At 37.7% G+C, this 16,602-nt stretch overlaps 1 protein-coding gene across 1 annotated transcript; it reads left to right on the forward strand.

The window, feature by feature from the left end:
* The first annotated feature begins 2,517 nt into the window (after positions 1–2,517).
* Positions 2,518–15,933, forward strand: LOC121295684 (probable global transcription activator SNF2L1). Its single transcript, XM_041220647.1, has 24 exons — positions 2,518–2,688; positions 3,901–3,990; positions 4,459–4,625; positions 4,924–5,024; positions 5,372–5,472; positions 5,788–5,967; positions 6,319–6,474; positions 6,767–6,898; positions 7,464–7,532; positions 8,097–8,206; positions 8,290–8,516; positions 9,011–9,132; positions 9,396–9,548; positions 9,781–9,913; positions 10,314–10,462; positions 10,637–10,756; positions 11,195–11,305; positions 11,395–11,508; positions 11,936–12,058; positions 12,302–12,434; positions 12,711–12,829; positions 13,320–13,532; positions 15,039–15,149; positions 15,502–15,933. The coding sequence occupies exons 1-24, from the start codon at positions 2,632–2,634 to the stop codon at positions 15,565–15,567; spliced, it is 3,057 nt and encodes a 1,018-aa protein (XP_041076581.1). The 5' UTR covers positions 2,518–2,631; the 3' UTR covers positions 15,568–15,933.
* Positions 15,934–16,602: the final 669 nt, after the last annotated feature.

Below are 16,602 nucleotides of genomic sequence, written 5' to 3' on the forward strand. Positions count from 1 at the left end.
TTAACCACTGGACCACATTGTCACCTTAAGTATCAGGATCACTGTGCAACATGGGTTGACTGTTTTTATTTTGTTGAACTATCATATAGCTGATAGCTTGGGCTTCTTCATGTTAACCCCTGGTAATATAAAAGGACAGCAATGGCATTTTACTGAACCAAAGCATCATAGGGGAGTAGATTCTCAAAGCTATTTACTCCATACCGTCATTAGCATTATTTTTGTCTGATGGGGGAAAAAAAAAAAACACCTTTTGCAACTCCAGAACAAATAAGAGACCACTCAAGAGCCCTCACAAGCCCTGGCATCGGATGTCCAAGTCGTTTATTTCTGGTTTGGTGACTTTTTCGGGTGTTATTACTTTGTATAAAATATCATGCTAATGATGTTTTGGAGTTAATAGCTTTGAGAATCTGGCCCAGGGTTATGTCTATTTTCAGTTTGATATGAAGCGCATTTAACTTTAAATTAAATATTTTTTAAAGATTCTTGGACAATGAATAAAGACTGAGACAAGATGGCAAAGTCTTGAGCAGTCTGTAATTGAAGTCGAATGTTCTTAGCTTTGCACAGACTCAAGACGCAGAGTGCTGACGTAGATATTCTTCCTTTATCCAGTGCTGTTTAACCCCAAGGGCTCGCGTTCAAATCCAGGTCATACTACACCGACTCAATAGAGTTGTGAAGCATTAAAAGGTTGCTTATATAAGGGGCTGAGGTGGTTCTGTGCCTAACTTCTACAGTGCATCTTTGCTGAGCCTTACTGCTGAGAAGGTAGAAATGATGCAGTGGGGGCTTACGAGCAAAGATTAAGAAAAACATTGCAACAACACTGATTGAAATAATGTACTAAAGATTGCAGCCTCTATCCCTAATTTGTTTTGCATAAAATATAGGATTAACATTGTTATCTGCACTTCTGGTCTGATCAGGATACAGCAGGCTAAGAGCAATGTGGAAGTTTTCATTAGGATAATGGCATATCCAGACAAGAATGCACTTACCAATTGATATGCACCTCTTCAGAAATGTTGCGCAAGTGCACCTATCTGCAAATTTGAAATACTGTATATCCCTCCAGTCATCATTTCTTTCTAATTTAAATTTGAAAATGATGAAACAGTTTGTTTGAACTCTATGGGGTTCATGAAGTTGCCCTGCCAAAAACCATCCGTGCATTATAATATAGACACACAGACAGGAAAATGAAGCACGCAGTGAGTATAATAGGCTTACAGTTGAACTGAAACTCTGTGCTGCTATGAGAATCATCCCCACCTAGTGGATACTTACATAAACTTCACTTTTACTCAAACTAAAAAACAAAACAAAACAAAAACAACAGCAAAAACGAACAACCACTTCAGTTTGTGACGCAATCTGTGTGATTGTCATTCGAGTTTAAACAGTGCTAACGAGCAGGTACTGTGTGCGCAGAAGCCAGTAATGCAGGAGCACTAATTATTTTTAACACGACGACTTCTAGTGACTGCTTTCTTTAACAACTGCTGTATTCTTTTTACTTGCGTTTGCTTATTTCGCTTCCTGCAACGGTGGAAAACGCAGCTATTTCTAATGTTATTCTGACATCTAGTGTCGTGTTGCACATTTGCAATTCACTGCCAACTGGAATTAAAACAACACATTTATTATGCAACATACAAATACATGTATACATTACTTGTGATGCAATTTAGGAATGTTAATATGTTAAAAAATATATATATATATATATATATATATATATATATATATATATATATATATATATATATATATATATATATATATATGTGTTGTTACTTAGTAATAAGTGGCTATGCTATATCTATATATATATATATATATATATATATATTATATATATATATATATATATATAGATATATATATGATGCGATATCATTTTGTAGTTTCTTTGATTACACGATGTTAAATAAAATATCTAAATTATAAATTATGTTCTTTGTTCATTTATGACTCAATTCTGAAATTTATGCTCTACGTACGAGATGCAAAAACGTTTGGCCACAGCTGTACAATAATTATAATTATTATAATAAGATAATTATATTATTATTATCGTGTATAGCAATAGCACATAAATCACATAAGATTCTGGACGTTGTAGAATATATATATATATATATATATATCTATATATATATATATATATATATATATATATATATATATATTCAGCAGCAAATGCGCGCGAACTATTAAGGTCAATAACGACCTATTGGGATATCAGCGAATTACTTAAAGATCGTCAGTCCATTATGTTCATCACGACTTTCATGTCGACAACACCAATGTGTGACGTAGGAAGGGACCCGATGTGTCTGTGTCGTGTTGGGGGCTTGAACGTCGTGTTTTTTGGCGGACGGGTTGCTGATAGAATTTTCTAGTCGGAGTCAGAAAGCAGATTAAAAAAAGATCTCGCTTTCTCGCGGTGTTATGGCGCCATCTCCTTGCGAGATCCTGGTGCCCTGTCTGTAATGCAAGGGGGCGTGAACCATGATCTGGTACAGCCAAAGAGTGACGTAGTTTTTTATTTTTAACTAACAGTAAAACATGACTGTTTAGCAAAAAAAATAACACACAAATATAATTATAAGTGTAGCAGCAATGTCAGATGAAGAGGTCCCGTCCACGTCTAGGGATCCCGAAGGAGACAAGGACGAGGTGAGCTAGGGATTTGCAATGCATTTGCAAGAGGCTTTCTTGCGCAAACTAAATCGACGGTACAGAAGTTTGATATTTTTTGGTTCGTTACAACTGGGGAATATGGCGGGAAGGGGGCGTACAGAATAACATCTGCAGCATACAGCAGTTGTCGTTAAATAGTCTATATGATAAACAGTTGCACTCTGTGTTTTATTAAACTACCATGGTTTGAAAGCATTGCAAGAGAGATTATAGCTTTGTAGAAAGTAGTGGGCTTTGTGAAATTCTAGTATGCCAGGGTTTCTGTCCATGTGCAGTACAAAGAATCTTGCCAGATACTAAGAGATGGTACTGCCATGTAAAGAGAGCTATGCTTGTTGTTAGCATGTAGTCTTCAATTTCGCTTATTTATATATATATATATATATATATATATATATATATATATATATATATATATATATATATATATATATATATATATATATATACATTTTACAAAACAGGTTGCTTTTTTTCAATTCGATTAAAAGTTGTACAATATTTGCAATGTCATTCCAAACTTAAAAAGGTTTGAAAAACATGTACATGTCAGTGTGTTATTATATTATTATTATATTATATTAGTGATATTATATTATTATTATTATTATTAGCAACAACAACAATTATTATTATGTTGTTGTTGTTAATAATAAATAATAATAATAATAATAATAATATAAAATCTTTTCGCAAATTGCATGAGTTTGTTTAATCTTGTTCATTTCAGACCACTGTTAGAGACGCGCGTTTTTCTTAACTACACTGGTTGTAATGGACCGAGTTGACTCACTTGTTCTTGCGCAATATGCACACGTGACTCAAGGTGATAACAGTGCACTGGAAAGAGACTTCCAAAGGCTACCAGGAGATAAAGCACAGTTCATGGGATCATTTTCTTTTACCTTCCAGTAACGTTTGCATGCAAGCAACTGCTGAGTCTCATTTGACCTGTTACAGTTAAGTGGACCCCCGTCCCCCCCCACCATGATTCTAATAACAAACTAAAGGCAGCTCCTCAAATGCTGCTTTTGATTTCTAATCATAGATTTGAGACACACATTGAAAGATACTATTTTCTTAACCAGTGGCTCTTTTTTGGATGTAAAATATTTTGCTTTAAACCGGGATGCGCACAGAAACTCAAGTTTTAAATGAGCGTTTTATGAATTCACTGCTTTATTTTAGAAAGAGGATCCTCCTTTCCAGCTCAGTGCTCCTCCCAAAGCCACCAGCAAGGTAGAAACAGAAGCTGACCCGGAGTATGAGGAGAAGAGGGTAAGAGATTCTCCCGGTGTCCTCCTGTCCCTTTAGAAAAGCTTACTGTGGTAAATGTGCACAGCAGTTTTTTGCAGTTGCACGCTGCTTGCACTGTACTAAGAATGTGCTGTACTTTATTATACGTCTTGTTGTATCACAGAGTATCGCGTACAGCATGATTTCACTGCTCCCAAGTATTTCCTTTCCTAGATTTACCCAGGTTTTTCAAAAAATGTGGCTTGTGTGCAATCTATGCTCCCCAATGGTTACTTTAAGTTCCCACAGTATTGTCAGTTAAAGCATCAAACTAGTGCAGGCAGTAATACTATACTGTCAATCAAAGCCTCCTTAAAGTACAATTAACTAGTGAGTTTTTCAGTTTTAAGTCAATAAAACATTTCCCCAAGTCTTATAATAACACTTAATAGCTCTCTGCAATACTGTACATTCAGAGACCATTGAGTTTTTGTATTTATTTTTCTACAGAAAGCAGATCGAACCAACAGGTTTGAATTCCTGTTAAAGCAGACAGAGCTCTTTGCCCACTTTATTCAGCCAGCAGCACAGAAGAGCCCCACATCTCCCCTGAAAGTCAAGCTGGGACGGCCGCGCGTTAAGAAGGACGAGAAACAAAATCTGCTCTCCGTTGGAGAGTAAGTCAGCTCTTGTTATTGCGAAGGGTCAAGAAATAGTCTTGCAAGGGGATGACCAGCCTTGTCAGTTCAGTAGTGCCCTGTGTTTAAGGTATGTTATACTGGTATGTTTAACTTTTTCAAAAGTCATGGACTGACATGATAGGTAAAATGTCATGGCTTGGTATATTATTGCTGTTATTAAAGCTTTCGTTTTTGTTAAAGTTTGCATGTTGTTCCCTCATACCCTTACACTGTAAAGAAGGTGATGGAAGTTCCTAAGTTTTGCACATAAATGTAAAACAGTAAACGTTTGCAGTTATCGACACCGGCGTACAGAACAAGAGGAGGATGAGGAGCTGCTGTCCGAGAGCAGAAAGACAGCCAACGTCTGCGTGAGATTTGAAGAATCCCCTTCCTGTAAGCAATCTGAAGATACGTCTCATTCAGTTGTCTTGGCTGACAAAAACAGTTTTATCACTGATCGGTGCTTCTAAACGATATTAATGTGAAAGTACTACAGTACCAGCGAAGCCAAACTACTATTTAAGCAGCAGCCTAACTTTTAATTAATTGTTCTTTTAATGACTGTCTTGAATGTCATTTCGCTGTGTTAATTGCTTCTGTTGGTTGGAGTAGATCATTTGTGTGCTTGCTTAATTAACAAGCCATTCTTTAAAGTAGTCATTTACGTTAGTTTGCAAACACTAAAAAGCAAAATGGAATGCACTCTATTACAGTCTAATTTTGTATTTTATTTGTTATAGATGTAAAAAATGGAACGTTGAGAGACTATCAAATTAGAGGACTAAACTGGATGATTTCACTCTATGAAAATGGCATTAATGGAATTCTGGCTGATGAAATGGTACACACAATCATAATGTCTATTTTAATGTGCTTAATTTATTATAAAAAAAAAAAGAGAGTATTACTACTCTATGACTATGGGAACCACTGTATATACTACGTTAAAAAAAAAAAAAAAGAAAACGTTTCAACTGCAGTGCATTGCAGTTTCACAGTTTCACTCTTCACATTGTAAATGAATAGACAGGCATGTTACCATTTTAAATACTGCATGTGCCCTTGTAGTGACATACGAGATTGTGCAAGATATCGGAGATATAGAGATCTCTCTTATTCATGTTTATTCTGCATGTTTTTTTTTTTTGCGACGCAGGGTCTGGGGAAGACTCTGCAGACCATTGCATTACTCGGCTATCTCAAGCACTACAGAAACATTCCTGGACCCCACATGGTCCTGGTCCCGAAATCCACTCTCCACAACTGGATGAGCGAGTTCAAACGCTGGGTGCCCACCCTGCGAGCCGTCTGCCTCATCGGAGACAAGGATGCGAGAGTGAGTGGGTGGAGAGATAACAATGCAACAGTCGACCCTCTGTACTTGAGTTTCCCGACATTTCTTTCTCCTACTGTTAGATTTAGACTTTTCCGAGATTTTGGCCATGGAATTCATGGGAAAAGAATAATTTTGCATTCTACTGTTATTAAAAAAAAAATGTTATTATGCTTCATAGTGATATTTTAATTACACACACACTTGTATTCACTATGTTGAGCACAAAAACTAAAAAGCAAAACACTTTTTAGTATGTGACGTGTCACTTGAGCATAGTGCTGTTGATGAACAGCAGCCATAAAATAATAACAATGTGACCTCCCCCCAACTAACGCTTAAATCACGAGTCAGGCTGCCTTCATCCGTGACGTCATGGTGCCAGGGGAGTGGGACGTCTGTGTCACGTCGTATGAGATGGTCATCAGAGAAAAGTCTGTCTTCAAGAAGTTTAACTGGAGATACCTGGTCATAGACGAAGCGCACAGAATAAAAAACGAGAAGTCGAAGGTAGGAAAAGAGAACAGAAAAGAGTGCTCTATTTTATTTCATCGTTTGGCATTAGCCATGGCTAAAAGTTTTGCATCACCTTGCAGAATTAACAAATTTTGCTTCATAAAGTCGAACGAAACCTGCTTGCATTGCATACCGCTTTGTAGTTTTACATACGCTACAAAAAACTGAAAAATGAAATACTGTGCTACAATTATGGCTTCCGGTAGACTTTTGCGATATCATTTTCAAACTTTTGGCCATAGCTTTTCTTCTCTTTTTAATTGCATTGATGTATTTTTTTTCATAGCTGTCTGAAATAGTTCGTGAGTTTAAGACGACTAACAGGCTGCTGCTCACCGGGACGCCGTTACAGAACAACCTTCACGAGTTGTGGTCCCTGCTCAACTTCCTCTTACCCGACGTCTTCAACTCCGCTAATGTGCGTTTACTTTACTTCTGTCTCCTGACTCAGAGTCATGACACTTTGTTTGTCATCATTGTTGCATTAGAACAAAAAAGTAGAAACAATTTATGTATATAGATACACCCAGTATATCCAGAACTCAGATGATGAAGAATAAACTTTTCTGGGATAGCAAACAATACTTATTTATTTTCTGATTCCTCTGGTAAGGTGTGGTTTACTTCTATGATATCAGTTATTCTGAATTTATGGTTTGGGGTTGGTGATTTTTGTCTTGGTCTCTGTATACTGCTCTTTGCCAGTTGATCTTCGTCTCCTTCATGATTTTCATATCACTTTGGGAATCTGCCCACTGCTAACAAAGGGGAATGCACACTTCCCCACAGACCTGGCCATCAGATGCCTCTTCCAGTTAAAATACACATGACGTTCAAGTAGAAACTGTATTGGTTTACTTGCTGTGCTGGTGTACCCTGTGAAGGGTGTCACGTGTCAAATTATTTTCCATTTTGTCTTTACCTTGTGACTTCGTTAGCGTGGAATTGTCATGAAATTATATTGTGTGTTTGTTTTCTTTCAGGATTTTGACTCGTGGTTCGACACCAACAACTGCCTTGGGGATCAGAAGCTTGTCGAACGTCTGCATGCTGTAAGTGCTCCACCTGTTTTTACATCACTTTTCTTTCCTGTATTGAACAAGAAGATCTGTAGATCAACACTGTGCTTCCACCACTCTTAATACTCCCTGCATAGTGTCATCAGCCCATAGGAACTTAGTGCCTCCGTACTGGAGAGGTTCAGGGCTGAATGTAATTTATTTAACAAATAAGTATTGAGCTCAGTTTAGACATTGAGGTACCCTTTAATGATTTTAGCAGTCGTGGCTGTTGACGTTGTTTTTTTTTTTTTTAACGTATATAATTTTAATCTATAATAATCCTAATGGCGTTTTCCCCTTAAGGAATATTTATAGCCCTTCTTAATTAGTATTGATATCATGGGAAGACATCCGCTATAGAGCAGGTTTAGGAGTTTTTTGTTGGCAGTGTTTAGATATTTATGTTGCAGCTGTTTAGAACCCTAAGTGTCAGTTCTACCCAATTAACTTTCCAGCAACGACAAAAAAAAAAAAAAAAACTGGCCAGTGGCACTTTTTCATATGAGAAGTGTGTCCTCTTTCCTTTGAGTTCTTACCTCTAGTGTTGTCCTTTAGGTTCTAAGACCTTTCTTGCTGCGTCGTATCAAAGCTGAAGTGGAGAAGAGTTTGCCACCGAAAAAAGAAGTGAAAATTTACCTTGGCCTCAGCAAAATGCAGAGAGAATGGTGAGGTCGGATAGCCGCTGTCTTCAGAAACGCACAGAACGGGTTAACAAATGCTTCACCTTTTAATCTCTTTGCTTGTGAAGGTACACTAAGATACTGATGAAGGACATCGATATTCTGAATTCCGCTGGGAAGATGGATAAAATGCGGCTGTTGAATATCCTGATGCAGCTACGGAAGTGCTGCAACCACCCGTACCTGTTTGATGGGGCCGAGCCTGGGCCTCCTTACACCACCGACACCCATCTCGTCACCAACGGAGGCAAAATGGTGGTGCTGGACAAACTGCTCCCCAAAATGAAAGAGCAAGGTAGGCGTTTTAATGGGTTTATCTTTCATTAGAACCCAAGGGAGATTTATTGGACACTTTAACACGGTCTTGATTTAAGCAGGTTCGTTTTGGAAATACTCTTTGAATTTGATCTGTATTTTCAAAGTGCAGTAAACTGTAAGCACTTCCCCTTGGAGGGAAGGAGGAGTATTTCAAGCATGGTTTGAATCCCTATGCACAGTAAAAGGGACTTTGGTTATTATTGCTGTCAGTTATTTTCAGTAAAGCAGAATGAAATTCATTTCATGCATGAAATTTTGAAAATTAAAAAGTAGTTTTGGGCACTAATAAATATAATTTAATTGAAAACCTTTTTTTAAAATGCCCAGTGCATTAAGTGGGGGAACAAATAGCGTCCTCATATCAGATGATCATGCATTTGCGTCTTCCATATGTAGACTAGAAGATTGTTTATTTTTATTTTTGAAAGTATTTGCATGATAAGAAAGTTCCTTGTTGATTTCTGTGATAAGGTTCCAGAGTTCTGATCTTCAGTCAGATGACCCGGGTACTAGACATTCTGGAAGATTACTGCATGTGGCGAGGGCATGAGTACTGTCGCCTTGATGGACAGACGCACCATGAAGAAAGAGAGGTGTTGTGCTTGCTGCTTACTCCTCATACATGAATGCATATTATATTCTTGCCAGTTACTCAAAACATTATGCAGCACGGTTTGGATTATTCTTTTGAAATAAGGAGAAGGATTAAAGCATTTATATATACCAACTTGGGGCATGTTAGAGTAAAATAAAATAAAATTAATTAAAGCAAGATTTGGCAATGTAGGGTGTAATTTAAAGCAAGCCAGAAACAAATCAAAATGTACCTAATGTTAAGTAATGTGTCCTTTCCCAGGAAGCAATAGAAACCTTCAATGCTCCGAACAGCTCAAAATTCATTTTTATGCTGAGCACCAGAGCAGGAGGCCTTGGGATTAACCTGGCATCTGCAGATGTTGTGATTTTGTACGACTCTGATTGGAATCCACAAGTAGATCTGCAAGCAATGGTTTGTAAACTCCTGTTACTTTGGTGGGGTTGGGGGGGCAGCTTTAAAGTATTTTTATGTACCAGTCATTTTCATTCAAAAAGTTTTGACCCAAAGCAGTACATTTCATTTTGCAAAACGGGCTGCATCATAGCGCTTTACTCAACTTGTGACATGCTTTACATGCAAATAATTCAGCTCTGTACTCTGAAACTGTATCTTTTGTTAATCATTATGAGCAAACGTTCCTCAGGACCGTGCTCATCGTATAGGTCAGAAGAAGGCAGTGCGAGTGTTCCGCCTCATCACTGACAACACAGTGGAGGAGAGGATTGTAGAGCGTGCAGAGATGAAGCTGAGACTGGACTCCATTGTAATTCAGCAAGGTATCTTATAACACTGCAGAATTACTCATACAATTGGGCAAAGCCTGGAGCCACAAAGAATATTTCTGTTACAGATTGTATAGGTCATTAAAAAAAAACAAAAACTTCAAACTCAATTAGATTTAACCGTTCTCCTCTTCTCGCTCCCATGCGGCTTGGAATTGGTCAGCCTGCAGTTGTTAGCTCTTGATATTTTATCTCATTTATGTTTGAAGTGTATCTATTATTACTGTCTAAGCGGCTGCAGTAAGTACTGTAAACAAAACCAAGAACATTAGCTGAAAACTCTTCTGCACTTTCCTGCCACTTGTAAAGAAAGCATCTTCAAAATGTATTAAAGATAATCAACGTGCAGATTAGAAATGTCATGCTCGTCTTGTTTTTTTTTTTTTCCCTTTAGGGAGGTTAATTGATCAGCAGTCTAATAAACTTGCAAAGGATGAAATGCTTCAGATGATCCGGCACGGTGCCACTCATGTCTTTACCTCCAAGGACAGCGAGTTGACAGATGAAGACATCAATTCAATCCTTGAAAGGGGTGCAAAGAAGGTAATTAACAAAGACCCTTTAGTTTTCACCTTTGACACCCTCCGTAGTAATAGAATTCATTATCCAGCGCCTTATAAACCCAACGCTAGAACCACATTCTTTGATGGTGAAACAAAAAATAGCATGCATTTGAATATTTCTAATTCATAGATTGTATTTTATTTGCCTCCTTAGACTGCGGAAATGAATGAGCGTTTGGAAAAGCTGGGGGAGAGTTCTCTGAGAAACTTCACTGTCGATACAGAAACTAGTCTGTACAACTTTGAGGGGGAGGACTATAGGGAAAAACAAAAGGTAACCATACGCATACACTTTCAATCACACTGCAGTGCCTTCATGTTTTGATGTTTACTATTTTGAAAGGAAAGTTGGACAATATATACTCGCCACAATGGATGTCTCAAAGCAAATACCATCACATATAAAAGGTGTGGCGGTTGCAAGTTTTCTGTGTGATAGTCTATATCAAAAAAGGAACTGAACTGCCCGCACCTACAGCACCAATAAGTGTTCCACTTTCTGTTCCTGGGAGGACCGTTCCTATGTGTTCGTTGCTCAGGTATGATGAAGTCTGGATTTAACAAAGATTAGCTACAGTATGTTCTTTATTTATATTCTAGCGTATATACCTGGCTTGGTCCTTCCTTACAGTTAACCTTGGAATCAAGTATCGAGCAAGCCGATCGTTAATGCAGAAGTCAGAATCCACATCGGTGTATTTTTTGTTTTCAGCTTAGTTTGATGGAGTGGATTGAACCACCGAAAAGAGAACGCAAGGCTAATTATGCAGTGGATGCATATTTCAGAGAGGCGCTCAGAGTCAGTGAACCCAGGGCCCCTAAGGTAAAGCTTTTCAGTACAGTTTTAAAAAAACAGAGACTGTGGATAAATTTAAAATGGCTCATTTGGATTTTCTTTCTTGTTTTTTGTAGGCCCCCCGGCCCCCGAAGCAGCCAAACATTCAAGATTTCCAGTTTTTTCCACCACGCCTCTTTGAGTTGCTAGAGAAAGAAATACTTTACTACAGGAAGACTATAGGATATAAGGTGAATATCTCTGTTTGTTAGAATTACAAAACGGGAAAGTTTGTGTACTCTGTTTAGGATAAAGGTGTCACTACTGTACCCATACGTTTGTAAAACTAGGTATCTGTTCTGTTACCTGCAGGAGAAATAATAGACAGCGATTATAGTAGCATAATGCGTTTATTTTAGAATCTATATCATTTCTATTAAATCTGTTTTTAGTGGGTTAAAAATAACAGCAACTAATGCTATTTACTGCAGAGAGACTCTTGGCTTTCATTGGACAGTATAGTTGTTTAAAGCATTCCTCTCGCACGTGGTGCGCGATCAGCTTAGTATGTCATACATTTGCAAGTGGTGGATGGTAAATGATGGAACAGACCCAGTGTGCACTGATCGAGCTACTGTATCCAACACGCTGTAAACTCTGCTTTCCCGTTGGATCAAGGTTCCCAGGAACTCTGACCTTCCCAACGCCACTCAAGTCCAGAAAGAGGAACAGAGAAAGATTGATGAGGCTGAACCTTTAACACCAGAGGAGACAGAGGAGAAGGAAAAGCTACTTACCCAAGTACGAAACTCCCCAGCGGCTTTATAAAGATACGTGATTCTTGGCAGCTTAACAGTTTTTTTTTTTTATTCAGATGGATGAGACATTGAAACTTTGACAGTAAAACAGTTTTAAAGCAGTTTTTTTTTTAATTTGCCACATTTGTTTACAGTTAATAAGTCTCAATTAAAACGGTGAGAGGCTGCTGTGATTTTACTGTGTGCTGTACGTCACACTTGTACACCGTCTGCTGCTTCTTCACAGGGTTTCACAAGTTGGAACAAGCGAGACTTCAATCAGTTTATAAAAGCAAACGAGAAATACGGCCGCGATGATATTGATAACATTGCTCGTGAGGTGGAGGGGAAAACACCTGAGGAAGTCATTGAATATTCGGGTTTGTTCTTGTTTTGTATAATTTAAACTGTGTATTTATCATAACTTGCAATATTGTCCTTCCCATCCTTACCACCCATTTCCACAAAGTTTCCCTACACTGTGTTTTACTGTAGTATCCTTCAGCAAACGTTTTTTATGCGTTACATTATAAAAGTGCTGGTTTTGTTTCTGAATTTTTTTGTATTCAGGTCACCAGCAAATAGAAAAGTGTTCTAAGAAACCAACACTTAAAAATGTGCAAAACAGTGGTTAATGCATTTACCTTTCTGGACAGCTGTTTTCTGGGAACGTTGCAATGAGCTTCAGGACATTGAGAAAATAATGGCACAGATTGAGCGAGGGGAAGCCCGGATTCAGAGGAGGATCAGCATCAAGAAAGCGCTGGATGCAAAGGTGAGGGATGGTCATGCTTATGAAACTTTACCGCGGTGTATTTGAATCCTGTGAATTAATTCTGCTTTTCCTTGGTTAATAATAGTTTTAACATGCTGTTGTCCCCAGAAATTGTGCTGTCACTATCGTTTTGCTGTGGTTTGCTACTGTGCTTTTGCCACTGTTTACTATAGCAAACTTTTAAAGGGGTGCTATATGTTTCTATGATTTGTATTTTGTATACGATGTCTGTCTTAAATTTAAAGATTTAAAGCCATTAAAAAATTAGGCAACTTTTTTTTGGTCAGCCATTTCCAGCACACCCCCTATGCAAATACATCAAAGCAACACAGGCAGCTTGGTGATAATTGCTTGGTAAGGTCGCTAATGGTATTGCTGCATTATTATGCAGGCTGATCACATTACTCTATTAACACAGTGGCACATCTCGATGCAAGACTAATGCTTTCATCCCTCCTGAGTGGGAATGGTCACGTGTTGCTTGTTTCAGATTGCAAGGTACAAGGCTCCATTTCACCAGCTGAGAATACAGTATGGAACCAACAAAGGGAAAAACTATACCGAGGAAGAGGACCGGTTTCTGATCTGCATGCTGCATAAGATGGGCTTTGATAAAGAAAACGTCTACGAGGAACTCCGGCAGTGTGTTCGAAATGCACCGCAGTTTAGATTTGACTGGTTTATCAAGTCCAGGACAGCAATGGTAAGAAAAAAAGAAATCAAATACACATCAACAAAAATCATTCCAGTCCGGTCAAAACTGAAATGTAATGGACATGTTCTGTTAAGAAACGTTGATGCCCATTTTAACCCATTAAATGCCATTGTCCTCATTTGAAGACAGCCTGCTTTGTCATTTTTTTGGAGCATTTTTAACTGACACCTGCCTGTTATTTTAGCTGTATTGTTGTAATAGCTTACTCTAATTTCATGACCCGCAAAGGTTACATCTAAATGTACCTGTTAATTCTGTAAATATAGCCCTTCAGATGCTTTATTGACACCTCAATATAAAATAAGAAACTGAAGCCTAAAAATGATCCATTTCTTGGTGTTTTCCTTCCCCCAGTAGAGTAAACTTCGATGTTCTAAGTGCCGAGCTTCATAGCCGGCCTGAAATTTTGTTTTGTTAAGAAGTACTGATTTAGATATGTCAGATTACATACACACAGCTTGTGTTCTGATGCTTTCAAAGAAAAAAAAAGGTATTTAATGGGTTAATCACATTTGAGTTATTTATTTATTTTTTTAAATCAGCCAAAGAGTTAATCGGTAAGAAGCACTGTGATTGATCAATTGTTATTCAGCGTTTACCTTTAAATTGTTACGTTACATCTACATAAGCTTGGATCACTCAACAGCAACAGATTACTTATTTAATATTTCTTTTTTTCTGAATTTACATTACAGCAAACAAACTTGACGGCCACAGAATAATAAAAGACACCATCCTTCATTGCTGTAATCCCAAAAGCTCAGCAATCATATACTATATGAGCATTCATTTAAACATTTTTGTTGTAAGAAAAAAAAAAAAAAAAACTTTGCTACTTGTTTTTTATAGATCAAGTTATTTTACAGATAACTGAATGTAATGCATATAAAGCAGACAGGAATAATGGCTAGACAGGTCCTTGATAGATTTGACTCACAAACATGTGATTTCTGCAATAAAATGCCGAACACCCTGAAAAGGAATCTCGTATTTTGCTCATAATTCCTGATGCCCCTCTGAGATTCACTGGTTATATCTGCTTTAGTGTGCTTCCTTATCGGACAGGAAGAGGTCTCGCTGGCTGATAAACCTTTTACAGATGCGCTGCCCCAGTCAATGTTTATTGCCCCTGTGAAGCCATCTGGTGGACAGTTTCAATACCACACAGGCTGTATGAACTGTGAGCTTTTTTTTTCTTAGTATTTAGAAACACGGTCTTATTTTCAAAGCTTTTCGCCCATTCTTTAATTTGCTCCTTATTCTAGTTTTGTAAAATTAACAGGTGACGTGTTGAAACTATTGTCGTAGATTTTACTTGGTGTGTTTTTGGCACTGCTAAAGATAAAGTATTGCTGCTCTGAAATTGCATCTCAGGTGTTTGGCATGTTTGTTAAGGGCATGTTTAAAGTACCTTTTCTTCTAGTAATGCTTGAGGTTTTCATTCAGAATATGTTTTTAACCGGTCATGAAACGTGAAATGCGATTTCCTTTTAGGAACTGCAAAGACGCTGCAACACTCTCATCTCTCTAATTGAGAAGGAGAACATGGAGATCGAGGAGAAAGAGCGTGCAGAGAAGAAGAAGCGTGCGCCTAAAACAGCAGCGGTAAATTAACTTTCACTGTGTTTTAAATACTCTGTGTAATCAATGCATTATCCCAGCTACCTTCTGTAGGCCTTTGTATTGAGACAGGAGATTCAGGTTACAGTGATCTGTAAATGAGTTGTAATTAGCAGCCTTATGTTATAGGTAACAAAAGCTAGCACACTCTTTATAATGCTGTAATCTGCTGACTGTGCAGTTTGTCTCATAACAAGTGCTAGTGCCCTGCCATTCTTGACCAATTGGCATCAATTTAAAGGACTAGATGAGTGTAATCAAGAAAGCATTAGCTAGGCAAAACCCTTGCAGTATTATTTATGTATTTATGTATTCATTTTTCTTAATTGTCGTTCAGGCACAGAAAAGAAAGTCAGATGCCCCAGATTCCTCAGTTCGAAAGGAAAAGAAAATGAAATCATAAAGTTGCCAACAGACTTAAAAACTGTCACCGAGCCGGCAGTATTCAAGGACCTACATACAATGTTTACTATTAATGTGAACTGCAAATGTTAGTGGAGTCATTTTAGCTCGTAGAAAAAAGACCTTGTGCCATTTTGTACATTTTAATTTGCAACACTTCTGATGCACTTTTCATTTGTTTCTGCATTCCAGAATGGATAGTTTTACTTCGTGACTTGCTTCTGTTTAAATGATTTTTGTTCTTGTTGATTGTCTTGTTAAGCTAGCATGCTGGGATTTTAGAATCTTTACAGTATGGTTTTGATATGCTGCCTGTTTTTAAATAAAACTATGTTTTAAAACCAAAGGATAGGGAACGTGGGGGGGGGGGGGGGGGGGGGGGGGGGGACAACGGGGGACACAACTGATATATAACCAGGTTCCAAGAATCGTTCACTTCACAACAAATTTATACGTCGTTAACTGGTAAATCCGAAACGTGTATAACTGTCAGCACTTTTTAAAATTGAAGATACTGTTTATGTATTATGTGTTATTTTTGTTTTATTTTTTATTTGTTCCATTTCATTAAAGACTTTCATATATATAATTTCTGCTATCTCTTTGCTATTAGATTGCTACATTGTATCATTTGAATAAAAATCTTTTTTTTGTCTTTTTTGTCTTTTGTAAATATGGAAATTGCAGAGGAGTAAAGGGAGAAATTTGTATTAGCCTGATTTTTTGATGACAGAAATACTAAACAATTCACCAGCTCACCAGCGGGGTATAGAATCAGGGCACTGCAATGACTGCAGAGGAGATGGAAAACATCAGATTGTCTGACACTGGTTAAAACAGTCCTGGAAAATGTTTTAAACCCAACAGTATCTCTCTATATACCCTTGATAGCCTTCATTCTAATCTGTGCAGTGTTCTGCTCATAGAGGATCTTCCAGCAGCTGAATCCACGAGTGTACATGTCAGCATCACTCTAATTGTCCAACTAGTGTGTGCAGTTTGCCGGCTTAATGATCCAATTGAGTTTTTCTCCTTC

The sequence above is a fragment of the Polyodon spathula genome, chromosome 20, assembly GCF_017654505.1.
Source record: "Polyodon spathula isolate WHYD16114869_AA chromosome 20, ASM1765450v1, whole genome shotgun sequence".
Classification (NCBI taxonomy): Eukaryota; Metazoa; Chordata; class Actinopteri; order Acipenseriformes; family Polyodontidae; genus Polyodon; species Polyodon spathula.

Excerpts from the sequence above, each read along its gene's own strand:
- LOC121295684 (XM_041220647.1), top strand. The coding sequence starts at position 2,632 with ATGTCAGATGAAGAGGTCCCGTCCACGTCTAGGGATCCCGAAGGAGAC. Across the intron at positions 11,306-11,394 it reads GTGAACCCAGGGCCCCTAAG|GCCCCCCGGCCCCCGAAGCA; the intron begins GTAAAGCTTTTC and ends TGTTTTTTGTAG. Across the intron at positions 12,435-12,710 it reads GGAAGTCATTGAATATTCGG|CTGTTTTCTGGGAACGTTGC; the intron begins GTTTGTTCTTGT and ends CTTTCTGGACAG.